We start from the raw sequence: 15435 nt of genomic DNA, 5'->3' as shown, positions 1-15435 counted from the left end.
GGAAATTTACCTGGAAAGTCTGCTGCCACCTAGCGTTCCAAAGTCTCCCATTCGAGAAAGACTCCGCTACCAGGGTCGAAATGTCATGTCATTAGCTATTTGTTGAACTTCTAATAATTATTTGTATGTCCTTTCGCTTGGTAAGCAGTTTGCAACAGCTACTTATATCCAAACACCAATGCTGCACGATCCATAATATGATATGATATGTTTCTTGAATACTAGAGGATTGGCATTAATGTACTCTTCCAAAAATCAATGATGTACCATCCCTTTATGATATGTTTCTTGAATACTAGAGGATTGGAATTAATGTTGTCTTCCAAAAATCAATGATGTACCATCCCTTTATGATATGTTTCTTGAATACTAGAGGATTGGAATTAATTTACTCTTCCCAAAACTGATGTTGTACCATCCCTTTATGACATGTTTCTTGAAACTATAGAGGATTGGAATGAATGTACTCTTCCAAACACCGATGATGTACCACCCCTTTATATGATATGTTTCTTGAAACTATATGTTAAGGAGAAAGGATTTGAATCCATGCACTCTTCCACAACCTATGATACATGTCAACCCTTTATAGAGTGTATCTTGGAATATGAGGATAAACCATCGACGAACCATTCCTATTCGATATGTTTCTCGAAACGAGAACATTTAAATGAATCCCATCACACCTTCAAAAAATTACCACCGACCGATTGAGTTCCACGCCGCGTCGTGTTCACTTCGGATACTTGATTCGCCGCTAAATATTACCCGCTGAAACCGAGCTTTTCCCCCGGGGGAATTGGCAAAGAAACAACCCAAGGTTTACAGCTTCGATTTGAAACCCTAAACCGCAATATTACACCTCAACATGTTTTTATCACCAATTTTGTAGCAAGTGTATGACTTGCCATTATAGCTCCATGCAAAGTCGATCAAAGAAAATTCTTGAGTAGGTCTGATTGTCCCGAATAGACCTTTGTCATGGTGTAGCCATTTTGAGTCCCCCCCCCCTCCCCCATTCAAATGAATGTAGCCAAACTGAGGTGGGAAGCAGAAGTAATCTGGCTCCTTTCTGTACACTGAGTTGTAGCATTCAATACTGCTATTGGATACAGGGAACATGACCAAGATGGTGGTTTTGATTCTAGGTTGGTAGGGCAAATAGTCCGGTTCTTTTTTACAATTAATATTAGCATCCATTATGCTGTTGGATACAGGGTACATGACCAAGATGGTGGTCTTGATTCTAGGTAGAATGGCAACCAGTCTGGTTCCTTTTTTGCAATTAATTATGTACATCCAATAATTATGCTGTTGGATACAGGGTACATGACCAAGATGGTGGTCTTGATTCTAGGTAGAAGGACAAAAATAATCTGGTTCTTTTCGAACAATTAAGATTAACATTTATTACTGCTATTGGATACGGGGTACAAGACGAAGATGGTGGTCATGGTTATTTCTTAGTTTTCAAAGCAGTGTGACCAAACCGAGATTTGAAAAAAAGACTGGTTCCTCTTTGTACAGTGAATATTAGCATCCATTGATGTCGTCGGATACAGGAACATGGCCAATATGGTGTTAGAATGATGATGATGAAGTCTACGACGACTACGATTAGCAGTTAGAATTTTTCACTACACCGTCGTTGAAAAACGAATGCAAATTCCCGTGCATTTTGGTCACCCCGTCAGTCCGTATCATTATTGCACTTAAGAAAATCTAGCAATTTTCTTTCTTCGGGGGATCGAGTTACCCGTTAGACACGAGTCACAAAAACGCAATCGTTCCCGGGGGTTTTCATGGCGACGAGGAGCGTAAAATGCTTTATCCCCAAACAATAGCGCTCTCGGATGTAATCGTGAGTTAAGGAACTACTGGGAATGTATAGTTCGGTCTTGCGGGCTTAATTATCCGCAATTCTAGCGAACATGATGTTACATCTTGAGTTGGCTTGTTTTCTTTCGTGAGGACTGGATCACTGGATCAAAAAAAAAATGCAGGAGCATTTGTTTCGCTCTCTCTAGTGAATCTTACCCGTAGTGGATCGAACATTATTTCCGTATTTGTTGTCTTTCTGAGGATTCACTGTTTTGTCAACAAGGCGTAAATTGCCTCCTGCGACTTGACACATCAAGCAAGATTCTCCGAGGATCTGGTACCACTTACATTTTCTGCGGCATTTTGTTTCGACTTTGTCTTGGTGAATAACAGTACAATTACCATTTATATTGCAATGCGTACATACCGCACAGGGGTTTATGAAACATCACTCCCAACTATGACGTCACACGAATTCATCCACGAATGATGAGGCCAAGGGGCTTTGTGCGAAACTCAAAGAAATGCAAAGTTGAGTTGAGGTCAACATGATTTTGTTTTTGTACTTTATAAAACTTTTTGTATAAGATGTTGACGGGACGGTATGTCTGGTGACGTGTTTATTTGTTATCGTCCAAGTAGCTCTTTAACATATCTTATGCATAAAATTTTAATTATTCGTCTCCTTGATCCCTTTATTGTGTTATTTTTTTAATGGCATTTACAATGTGTGTTTATAGTCATTACTAGATGCAGAATGTTTGATGTTTGTTTGTCCCCCGATGGACAGCAGTATCAAACTGTTTGCGGGCATACCCTGGGTACAGAAATGCAATAAATAAATGAATAAATTGTCGGGCACATCTATTTTGTTTTGTTTATTATCCATCATGGCTTGACAACCACGGAGTCGACAGAATGTTAATCGTAAATTAAAAACCCTGGAATTGTCTCGAAGCAAAACAGAATCGTGACTCCAGAGACAAACCCTTTTATAATTTAAACTTGCTGTATAAGACGCTGGACACTATTGGTAATTGTCAAAGACCAGTCTTCTCACTTGGTGTATCTCAACATAGTATGCATAAAATAACAAACCTGTGAACATTTGAGCTTAATAGGTCATCGAAGTTGCGAGATGATAATGAAAGAAAAAACACCCTTGTCACAAGAAGTTGTGTGCTTTCAGATGCTTGATTTTGAGACCTCAAATTTTAAATCTGAGGTCTCGAAATCAAATTCGTGGAAAATTACTTCTTTCTCGAAAACTACGTTACTTCAGAGGGAGCCGTTTCTCACAATGTTTTATACTATCAACATCTCCCCATTACTCGTTACCAAGTAAGGTTTTATGCTAATAATTATGTTGAGTATTAACCAATAGTGTCCACTGCCTTTAACATCTCGATTGAGGTACACATGATTACACTGCAACAGAGTTGCCGAAAAGATGCACGAGTGTTATTCAGCTCAGGAGACCAGGCACGAAGGCAACGAAGGTGTTTGCCTCATGTCCCCTGGGGTGGATTTCACAAAGGTAGTCCTAACTTAGGACTAGTCCTAGGCAATGCTAAGAGATAGGACTAGACCTAAGTTAGGACTACCTTTGTGAAATCCACCCCAGGTCATTGCCTTGGTGCCCTTGAAATGCTCAAGTAACAAATTACAATTTCCTCATAAAGGGTGGTGCCCTTTACCAAGTAGAATTGCCTTGGTGCCCTTGCCCGTTTTTAAACGAAGCACACAGGCATGGGATCACTAGTGCTAGTCACTTTAGAGGGTCCCAAATGAAAAACAATATATTGCAAAAAAAAAAGTTAACCATCAACTGTTAACAATTATCTGTTTGTTTCTTTTACTCATTTCCATGCAGGTTGTGAAGTCACATCTCCTGTGCAAGTAAGACAAGTTTAAGTGCAAGCATCTTGCCGGTCAGAATTTCAACATGGCGTCGTTACAGCAAACAACCTCCAGCCAGGGGCTCTTCCTCAATATACTCCTCATTGCAATAACGTTACCAGTAGCGTCCTGCCTGACCCCAACCTCGTTCCCAGGGACTCACCATCCAAACGCGCATTCGGGCCTGGACAACTTCCAGAAGGGGATGATCATTGGGTTCGTGACGTTCGCCGTCTTGGCCCTTTTCATGATGATACTGATCCTGTACTTCCTCGTGAAGGGCACCAGACGAGAGTTGAAACGGGCGCAGGTCGAGTTGGCCGAGCTGCGCGAGCAGCGCAGGCAAGACGTTGCCTCGGAGAGGCTCCAGGTACGAAGTCGGACCTCAGAGCTTCAGTGCATCGTGGACGGGGACGAGGACGACTCGTCTGATCTAGTGAAGGACGAGAAGGACCAATATGAGGACGAGTTTGACTGTGTAGCGCCCCCGTCGCCGTCGTATGATAATTATACGTACGTGAACATGAAGAGGAATGGTCGCCATGGACGGAAGCCGAAACAGGCCAATGATTTTATTATAGAAAACTGAGGGATGAAAAGGAGATCGATTAATAATATATGCAAGTTTTGTCTAGATTTTTAACCGAATAATGAACGTGGAAATGCTTCAGGCTCTCTGAGCGCAGCTATCTATTGTTGGCCAGTTGGCCTAGAAGTTACTTTACTACTTCACCTGGGCCCAACTTCATAGAGCTGCTAAGCACAACAAATTGCTTAGCATGAAATTTCTTCTTTGAAAAAAAAACAGGATTACCAACCAAATTTCTTCTCGTTGCATATTGCTTGTTACTGGTATTCAGCTGGTATTTGCTTATCCTGGGTATCACATGGAAATTTGGTTGGTAGCCCTGTTTTCTTTCAAGGAAGAAATTTCATGCTAAGCAAATTTTCGTGCTAAGCAGCTCTATGAAATTGGGTCCGGGTTCTGGTTCTTGTGCGTATACAGTATAATGTATACTGTACAATCTCATCAAATGGGATGTGACATGACGGCGATTGTGGCGGGCAAGATGCGCACATCCAAGTGCTGTAGCATCAAATATTGCAACATGAGATCACATTTATACAAAATAACAGAAAAACAAACAAGTGACAGAGGAACACTTCAAAGTTCCTGACATAGAAACGAAAAACTGGGGAGAAAATGGAGCTGGGCAGGACACGGCTCTAGACCATAGAGTTATATATAAGAACTAGAGGGCGCACTGGCCTATATACGCGCTCCGGCATGCGCGCAGGCGGCCATTTTCTAAGTTGACAAAACTGGCATCCCACAGCGTGTGTTTGTGCGGCCATTTTGTAAGTTGAACAAACAGCATCGCGTGAGCGTTGGATAAAAAAAAACTCAAACGTGTATTTCGTATTCAACGCGCGTGCAGAATGACGCGCTTGTCATCTTGCGGTCCCGTGGCGTTTGTGCACGAAGTATCACTCGTGCGCCCTCTAGTTCTTATATATAACTCTATGCTCTAGACAGATACAAATCGGAGCTCAGCAATCAATCATGGACGCCGTATTGGATCAAACAAAATGGAGGGCACCAGAGAAAAAGACGTAGAGAAGAGCTGCAACAATACTAGGGGACAGTTAACGATCACAGAATAGAGAAATTATGGGGACAATTGCTGATGGTGAGGCCTTCACCCTGCAGTGGATCGACAATGGTTGGAAAATCGAAATCAATGCAAAGAAACGTGAAGGGAGTTCTTCACAATGGGATAACGCTAGGTGGCAGCAAACGGTTGTTCTCGGTAAAGTGCGCATGCTCAGAACTCGCTCATGAACATTTGCCTGGTTAGACTGCTGCTACCACCAACCCCCCCCCCCCCCAAAACCTGTAGGCTGGTTCCAAATTGTCGACTATGCGTATTAGTCCAAACGGTCCAGAGTTCGGCCTAACTTATAGACCAATCCGACATGCACAGGGCGCGCATGTGTTGAGCACCGCGCGCCATTTGCTGCGGTACAGCAGTTGGTAATTTTCAATAGAGGACGCTACCAATTTTGTTTCGCTGGATTGGTCTATAGTCAAACTGTGGTTAACAATAGTCCTTTGGTGATCAAACTCGAGTGCAAAATGATAAGCCAAGCAGGTTTAGAAAAGTTACGAACAAAGCTATATCTGATCGAATTAGGGATACGTAGTATAGCGAAGCTCTCTTCAGAACCCTTAGATGGTCCAGAACGTTCCGTTAAGATGAAAACTGTAAAATCCATCATACGTTTAATTAAATGTGTCATTAGTTTGATTTAAAAGGGCACTTTACCTTCAGTGTTGCTGCTTGGAATTTAGGGAGTTGTTCAAGCTATAACACACGTATAGTACAGTGTTTTGTTAATAACTCAAAATAGTTATTAGCATAAAACATTTCTTGATAACGAGTAAAGGGGAGAGGTTGATAGTATACAAATATTGACTGCTTCGAGTGCTATGGTTAAATTCGCCTCGGGAAAATAGAACGCTCCGGGGATCACTTCGGGAGTCATAGTTTTTAACCATTGCACGAGTAAAAGCAGTCAATATTTGTTTTATAACACCCCAAACATTTCTAAATACTGTACTATAATTATTAAGTTACAGACCTGAATGCTACAATCCACGGACGACGCGAATACAGATTGCAAACACTTTTACTTACTGTGTTGCATGTAGTGTGTCGTGCAATCCGAAATGGTTACAGACTATTAATTTATCATCCTCGTACACGCAACGGACGTCTGGGTACTGCACGCCGTGTGCTAGTCTGTCGGACTAGCGCACGGCGCCGTGTGCTAGTCTTCGGACTAGCGCATGGTAAACCGACGCACTATCACACGGCCGTCGTCTAGCAAAACTAAGACATGTCATGTGACGCGCTCTAAACCAATGAGCAGGCAGAATACTTGCAAGTGGTGTTATAATATAAAACATTGTGGGAAACGTCTTCATCTGAAGTAATGTAGTTTTCGAGAAAGCAGCAATTTTCCACGAATTTAATTTCTAGAGCTCGGATTTAGAATTTGAGGTCTCGAAATCGAGCATCTGAGGTCTCGAAATCGAGCATCTGAAAGCACACAACTTCGTTTGACAAGGGTGTTTTTTCTTTCATTATTATCTCGCAACTTCGATGACCGATTGAGCTCAAATTTGTACAGGTTTGTTATTTTGTGCATATGTTGAGACTAGTCTTCACTAACTGTGAAGACTAGTCTTTTGCAATTACCAATAGTGTCCAGTGTACGTCTTTAATTAAATATACAAAAATGTGTCTCTTGGTATACAGCAAGCGGAATACACGGTCTGCCATTTTGTTGACTTGAGTCCAAACAATGGGAGACTTTGGAACGCTAGGTGGCAGCAGTGACTTACCGGGTAAATTTCCATTGTTTACGTAGTTCTGAGCCTGCGCACATTACCGAGAACAATGGATTTTACCTGGTAAGTCTGATGCCACCAAGCGTCCCAAAAGTCTCCCATTCTTCGACAAAATAATGGGCAGTGATAAATGTTTACCCACAAACCCTTACAATTTCGAAGGGTGTTTGCGTAAACAATTAAATTCTACTTTCCTATCTTTCCGAGCATAACTATATTTAACTTTAAAACATCAAAACAAAGTAACGCTTTTAAAACCTAAGCGCTTAACAAAGCAACGTGCCATTTTACAACAGCGATACAAATTCAACTTCCTGTACATAATTTCTGTAAATATCTTAAACTCACCTTCTTCAAGTTTTCATTAATAACAATTGTTATTTGTTCTAATTCCTAATTTAGAAGTAAAGCAAGTGGGAATCGAGTAGAAAGGGGCTGGTCCCAATTTATTGATGCAGTTAAGCAGAACCGTCTGCTTAGCAAATTAATTTACTAATCAAGAAATGAGTGGGGCACCAGTCACATCAATCAACTATTATGGTGTATTGGCTGGTGACCTAATTTTGCTAACAAAAGTTGTCTACGCTTAGCAAGTTTTCGTGCTTAATACATGCTTTATGAAATTGGGCCCTGTATATTCTCGTCCCCAGCTATAAGGCAATCTTGCCGCATTGCATTTCCCTCTCTGCTTTCGTATACGCATAATAATGCGTACTGACCTGTGGGAACGAGGTTGCCGATGATTACGCGCAACCCCAAAGTATATTGAAAAGATGGCTCTGAAATCTATAGTTTACATAGACACTCATTTATTTTTTTAGCAGAATTTTACAGTTTGTTGTGTCGTGATTTATATCGTTATTGTTATTGAAAGCAATGCAACTGGTTTATTGTGTAAAAGGGTTATTTAAATTGTTGTTTTACGATAATGATTATGATCTTTTGTTTGCAGTGACAATTGTAATAAACAGTCAAAATTCTTTTTCGAAATATCCTACAAATTTGTTGTGTACAACTTCATTTTATTCTTGTCCAATACGATATATTATTTCCATTTCATTATTTATTCTTTGTTTACATGAATTTTTTTTTCAACGACCAGTTCTCGTCTGTCTTTCACTTTATTGACCTAATTTGTTTATTTTTCTCCTTTTGCTCACCAAAATATCAATAAATGTTGATTTGAAATGTAAACAAAATAAGTGTGAGTACAAAGCTTTTACGATAAATTTGTGTGAAACCTGACAGTGCAGTGGTCGGGTTTTGTTTTTACAGCGCAATTAAATTCCAATTAATTATTTTTGATCTGGCTCCGGACTAGCTTGTATATCATTCCATCGGTTTGCATTACCACACGGTCGAGTGCATGGACTCGTCAGGGGCGCATTAGCAAGTCCCTTGATGTTGTCTTTGTCTGTCCATGCGAGTTGCCATTACGGCCATTCAAATAAATAAATTTGTTACGCGTCAAACGTTCGTTATTCTTCATAGATTTCCCCAAGATGTTTCCATTGTCTTTCAAATAAATTAAATTGTTACGCGTCATGCTTTATTCTTTAAAGATTTCCCCCTTGGTGTTGTGGTTGTCTGTCAAAGCGAATTGCCATTATGGTCAATCAAATATTTAAACTGCAGGGATGGGATTGTTCAGACTTTTGGCTGAATTCAGACTTTTTATGTCGGCTTGGTGAAGACAATCAGACAGTATTTTTCCCACATATAAAGAAGTCCTGCTCATAGGTCTACTTCTCTAGTGCTTTGGATACTGTTTCCAATCTATAACCCCAGGGGTTACCATACGGTAGAAATGGCATCATTTCAACATACCTTTGAATTTGTTTCCAAGTTTCAGACTTTTTCATTAGTAATGACTCTCACCCGTGAAACTGTTACGCGTCGCCCCTTCATTATCTAAAGAATATACTTCGTCATGTTGTAATGTCATGGTGTGATCTTAGATCACTTCTCTAAAGTCAGTTCAGAACTGAAAAAGTTAGCCAGTGGTGTACAAGGTTGTAGCTAGACCAAATTTAGTGTTGGGCAATAAATCACATTTTGTTGGAAGACTACCGGGGCAAGGAGATCAACAAAATATTATTCATGTTTAATTATGGGCTATTATTGCTAAAGTGGTTTCCAAACTGTTTGTGTAATGGGGCCATGCAATAAGTTGAATGGTCTTTGGAGTGTGTTCTTTCTCACTCCTTATCATTAGCTGTGTCTCAGACCAATACAAAGTGGACAGTATTTAAAATCTGTGCTGGGCAGCATAATGTGTTTGGCTCAGAGTGCTGAGCACAAATTGAGAGTCCTGGGCAGGCCCGCTCAGCACCTCCCACCGTGGCTACAACACTGGTGGTGTACACACTCTCGAATAAGATGTTTTTTTGTTTAAGAGTAATTCATTCACATGTGTAATACGATGGACACAATGTATCATTAACTTCGGTGGTCATGTTTACGAGAAGATGATTGTTCTTTAGCGAAATAATGTGGTAACGTAATTTGATTCTGTTTATAGGCAGTGACATTTGAGACTTCGTGTAGATCTCTCATTCAGTGAGAAAAACATGCAGTTGATGACAGCTTTCCTTGAGCTTGCTTTCCTTGTAAAATAAACAACTGCTCAATCCTTGTCAAGACACAACAACAGTTCTTAAAGGAACACGTTGCCTTGGATCTATTAAAAGCGTTTGAAACCGTTTGTTATGAAATGCTTATGGTTAGAAAGATGTTTGAAAAGTAGAATATATAATGATCCACACAAGTATCACTCGAAATTGCACGGTTTTCCTTTTACGTCGCGGACTATCACGGTCGGCCATTTATGGGAGTCAAAATTTTGACTCCCATAAATGGCCGACCGTGTTAGTCGACAGAGTAAAAAGCACGCAATTTCGAGGCATATTTGTGTAGATCACCGTATTCTACTTTTACAATATCTTTCTAACCATATACATTTTACAGCAAACTGTTACAGAACGCTTTTCAAGACCAACTCGACCAATCCAAGGCAACGTGTTCCTTTAAAATAACCTGCGTTTAGCAACAGATCAATGGTTGTTTCGTCGGGCCCCAAGTCACGAGTCGTGGACGACGACGACCCATACATGTTGAATGAACAACACCCCCACCCTCTCTCTCTCTCCCTCTCAATGTCTCGCTCTAATCGACCGAGGTTGGAATCATGTTGAGATTTGTCCGTTCATGTCTATAGTCCATCATTAAAGGCACTGTGGTGGATTTCACAAATAGGACTAGTCTTATATCGAGTTAGGAAGAGTTACTCGTCCTAACTTAGGACTAGCTATACGTTTTTGATATCTCTTAGGACTAGTCCTAAGTTAGGACTAGTCCTAACTCTTTGTGAAATCGACCCCTGGGCATGTTTGGATCAAAGACCAGCCCTCGATTTCACCAAACTCATCCTAACTTAGGATTAATCTTATGACTAAGGTCGAGTTCAGTTCAGTATCCAAATACGTAGGGCGCATTGAACCCATCCTAAGTTAGGACGGGTTACTCGTCCTAACTCGAGCTAGGATTAATCCTAGCGTTTCGTGAAATCGGCTGCAGTAGTATACTTGGCGGACAACATAGAGCTATATATTTAGCTCTAAGAGCTATACATTTAGCTCTATGGTGTACCTCAACATCTGTGAAAATTTGAGAACTATTGGTAATAATATTACTAAAAATAACGACTTACTTTGTAACGAACAATGGAGAGCTGTTGATAAAACATTGTAAGGAACGGCTCCCTCTGAAGTAATGCAGTTTTTTTTTTGAGAAAGAGGTGATTTCTCACTAAATTATTCAGGCCGGAAGCCTTTTTTATGCATCTGAAAGCACACATGTGTGCCAAGGGCACGCCGACCATGCCACCCCTATTCGTGTGTCGATTTCACCTTTGCTGTCTACTCACAAGTCAACCAAAGGTACTTGTAGTTGTCACCGTCGTTTTGATGCACATCGATACTTGTTTTGATGTCAATATTTTGTACTGGTTGGTGTTGATGTTGACTGTAAATTAGTCATGCGTTTATAACTGCTCAAACAGATGTAGGATTCCAGACTAGAAACAAATTTCTTAAGATCGACTTTCAATCGATTTTTTGTTTATTCAACTTTTTGCAAGTAAGATTTGAAATTTGTCATGCCGGTAATACGATGTAGTTAGGTTTGCGGTAACACCATGTAATTATGATAGTTCTCTAAATGAGTTGGGTTGGTATTGAAAAGAATCGCTGTTTTCAGCAAACCTTTCTATAACTTAAAGGAACATTACATGACTGGTTTTTACTAACAAACCAACTGGTGGCAGTGTTAGTACTTTATTTAATCCACCATATACATAAACTGATCCACCATATACATAAACTGTAGAAGCTCGAGATCGATCGGCAATCTGGGTCACGATATAGTGAACATCCGATTACAAATTTTGCATTGCATCGATGCCAAAACAAAAAAGAATAAAACGCTCACTGAGCGATAAACTCCAAACGCGAAGTTAGATTATTTATTTCTCACCAAATATGACATTTCAGACAGAAATATTTCAAGGGATGTTTTCTACTAGCATCATCATTAGACCGTGTAAGTTTGATGTAAATCTTTGATCTTCATGATTTTTGTTTCTTACCAATTCGTTAACGTTAGCTTGTTACAACAAGCTTTCTCCACGCCTCCCTGTCTTTCACTGCCCTATGTTTGTGAATATCTTTCTATAAACGGAGAGAGCCTCAAAGCGCTTTAAACAATAAGCAAAAATAGTTTAAGGAAAGTAGGGAATTTACAACAATTCAGTTCATTCTAACATAACTTGCATTATTAGTTGGCACTTTATTATAGCAATCGTGCCCTAGGCTCAAACGGAGAAACCCTTTTAGGGGCGTTATCCCCCACCCCAATCTTACAGCCCTCCCCTTTCAGACGAATGAACCTTTCTTTAATTAGCGTTTAATAAACCTCTATCACCTCAGGGATTTTTCAATAATAACTCACAGACATTGATGTCAATGTTTACCAGCAGTGTGTACTCCCGGCTTTTAGAACTCCCCAAAATGGTCTGTGTTTGTATGAGTCTCTGAATCTATACCTGTTATTTGCATTAATATTCTGCACGCACGAAGACGTGTCTCAACTTATTAGTCCCGTTCTAGTTTCATACAAATGGCTTCACACGCCACGATGATTGTACTACGCCAGCAATCTCTTTACCAGATGACAAAATGGCAGATGAGATCAAAATTATCTTTGCACATGCATCATCATTCAGAGGTGCGAGAAGATTTTGTAAACAGCGCCCTCTCTCGACCAAATCGCAATTTAACTTTTGCTGTTTTTAGTGCAGTTTGGGCCACTGATCTATACTATTAAAAGCGTAACCTGCGCCATCTTGGATTGAAAATTAGAAGGTCCAGTGGTATGGCATCCTTGTGGAATCCAACACGGTTGTTTGTGTGGAATTCAATACGTTTGTGTGGTTTCAGACGTCGGGTTGCAAGTCTGCAAAACCCGGATCCAAACTCGCACTTACAAGTCATGTGATTGGAGGAAGTTTGGGCGGCGACCGTGCGTCAACCACTGGTCGATGTTGTTACCAGACTTCCTAGAAATCTTTCTGACAGGCGACTCATTGGACAGTGTTTCGCAGATGGTGCTCCGGATTGGTTCATTCATTGCCCCTTGAACGCCCACCCGCCATTCGATCCGCCCTTTTTGGTCAGGTTACTTTCGTGTTGTATGCTTCTCCGGACTGGTCCATTCATTGCCGCACAGGGTCGAAAGGGTCGAAGAGGCTGGGTGCCAGGACAAATCCGAAACCAATCTCACGAATTTGACCGAATTTGCATTGAATGGATTAAGTACCGTAGATTGATGTTTCGCAGGTGACCATGTGTCAACCACTGGTCGACGTTGTTATCAGACTTCCTAGAAATCCTTCTGCGGGTGACTCATTTGTTGAAAAGATTAAATGGAGAATATTTATAAAAAAGCATTCACTTCCAAACGGCATGAGAATTATCATGATGAACAAGGATGGGATCAAACGGAAGCTTAATAATTTGGAAACATTGGGTAGGGCCGGCTATAGGTTGGAAGGTGTCTAAGGGAACTTTACAATTAATAACATTTTTTTTTTTTTGGGGGGGGGGGGGGCCTTACACAAAGAGCCATTCTGGTCAGTGTATTGTGAGTGGTGTGTTGTCTGGTTTGAGACAGGCCACCTGTTGCTTGGTGAAGAAGGTCGCCGTGGGACCACTTTAGGTTGACAGTGGGTGGCGACCTTGGACCTTTTGCCAGTAAACTCAAATGGGTACATGAATACCGTTTTAGAATACGGTCTGTTCATGGAGGTATAATGTTGCAGTTTCAGAGTTTAACCATGGCGGTAGAATTGTGAAACCATTCCTTACTCATGGTGAAACTTATACACACACGTCAAAGGCTGTTTTGAAGCTGTAAAAAAAAGAACTTTGCTTTGCATTTGGTCAAAGTTGTTAAGCAAAACGACATTAAGTTTCCTTTTGAATAAGTCCATTCACAAAATTGGTTAGAGCAGTGTGTCGGTCAGGTCTCAGAATGTAAATTTTGCCAAATCCATTTTGAAGCCTAATTTAGCCATCGGCCCGTCGGGTTGGTTACTCATGGATAATATTAACAAAAGAGACCTCGTGCGGCTGAATGGGGTACATTTTTAGGAGTTTGTCTATTGACCCAAACTGGACGTAACAAACCCTAAACATGACTTGACATGCTTTCTGAAAGTGAAATAAGTTAGAGAAAATTAAGGAGTGGGGACGAGTTTATCGTTTTTATTTAGTTTGTACGATATAGGGTTCCAGAGATATGGGATGTATGGAGGTTTGTTCCTAGAGCAGCGTGAACATGAACGCGGTCAGAAATTGTGTCGTTTGTCGTTCAAATTTCGCGAGATGCAATAAGCCCAAAGTGACAATAAAACAAAACCAGACCTGCCAAGTCTCACGCATTAGGCGTGAGACTCACGCATTTGGGCTCTGTCTCACGCTCACACGCACATCAACCATTATTGGGGCGAGATCGGGAAAAAAATTAACGACATTTTTTGTACAAAATTTGTACAAACAGAGCGCAAATTTGCAGATTGCGCACGCTTTTGCTCATCCAGTAGGTTCAGCTCTAAATCGGCAGAGCGCAAAACGCTTATTGCGCACAAGTTTGTTCCGATTCTTTTAGCAAATTCGTTGAAATGCGCTCCACTAGCGAAGACACAACAGGCAGAAGAAGTGAGCGATTGATTTTGGACATCATTTTTAGTCTATTTTTTTCAAGTTTGGAAGGATATAATCTGACACAATCGAACCTCCACATTAACCATCAACATCTCCTGTGTACCTCAAGTGAGTTTTAATTATTCTGAGGAGGCTTTTGATGCATTTTGAAACACTTTTTGTCCACAATTAAATTTCACATTGTTTTATTTATTTAAAAAAAAAAAAAAAAAAAAAGGTTGAGCGGCGATTTAAAAAGGCCTTCTTAAACTGGCAATTTTTTTTCCGGGGGATGGGGGTTGAGCTTTGAAAAATCTCACACATAGCTAGCCTCTGGACTTGGCATCTCTGCCTGCAAAACACTTTTTTGACGTTCACGTTAAGTGCTCCCGTTATACATGCAGCCTATTGACCAGAAAGTTTACAAGACCAATTCAGATGAGAGTAAACTAAAAAGAGGCCTACGCTCTTACCACCCCCGCCCCCGCCCCCCGAAAACAAAAACAGTAGATAAATTAGATTTGTGGCACACAGCATGTTCCCAAAACTCGCTTTACTTATAGTGCTGTAGCAACGCTATGTATCGTGGGACGTAAAAATGTCATTTTTGACGATGTTTTTTAAAAAGGAAATGCAAGCATTATGAATGTATATTGAGTGTGTGGAGAAAGTTTTGGTAGTGTAGTACAAAAGAAACTTTAGTTATTGCTGGCTAACGGTCAGTTTCACCTATCAACGCTGATTTGAAAAACGTGTAACGTTAGGGAGGCCCAACATATTAGACCCCTATAAGGATCACGGGGGAGCCTTATAGTTTCTAGATGCATAAGGTACGTTGTCTAACCCAAAACGAGGTGGGTACAGCCACTGCAAGTAGTGGTGGACGTGCGAAATAGCTTCATTTTGGGTTAGAATTATGACGCCATGCATAAATATTGAGAGAGGCGTATAACACCCTCACCCACATTTCGAAATAATTGTGTAAAGGATTTTTATATCCTAGCGGGGTGCCGCGCGAAGCGCGGCATCCCGCTAGTCCCT

The 15435-nt window shown here is 40.7% G+C and overlaps 2 protein-coding genes across 3 annotated transcripts in view; both read left to right on the top strand.

Annotated features, from left to right (window-relative positions):
• LOC139943102 (uncharacterized) overlaps positions 1-8098 on the top strand; it is a 50143-nt gene extending 42045 nt beyond the window's left edge. Inside the window, exons 3-4 of one of the 2 annotated variants that reach the window (XR_011786748.1) lie at positions 3695-5836; positions 5874-8098. Coding sequence is in view for 1 of the 2 variants with exons in the window: in XM_071939919.1 (XP_071796020.1) it covers positions 3767-4309 (543 nt within the window). In the remaining variant the exon portion in view is untranslated. Of the gene's footprint in view, positions 1-3694 lie in introns of both variants that reach the window. The other variant, XM_071939919.1, reaches the window with a different exon arrangement.
• The window catches only part of LOC139943100 (uncharacterized), a 130157-nt gene that overhangs the window by 55044 nt on the left and 59678 nt on the right, over positions 1-15435 (top strand). The gene's annotated exons all lie outside the window — the stretch shown is intronic.

The sequence above is a fragment of the Asterias amurensis genome, chromosome 10 (genome assembly GCF_032118995.1).
Source record: "Asterias amurensis chromosome 10, ASM3211899v1".
In the NCBI taxonomy this organism is placed as follows: domain Eukaryota; kingdom Metazoa; phylum Echinodermata; class Asteroidea; order Forcipulatida; family Asteriidae; genus Asterias; species Asterias amurensis.
This window is presented reverse-complemented; position numbering and strand designations above follow the sequence as displayed.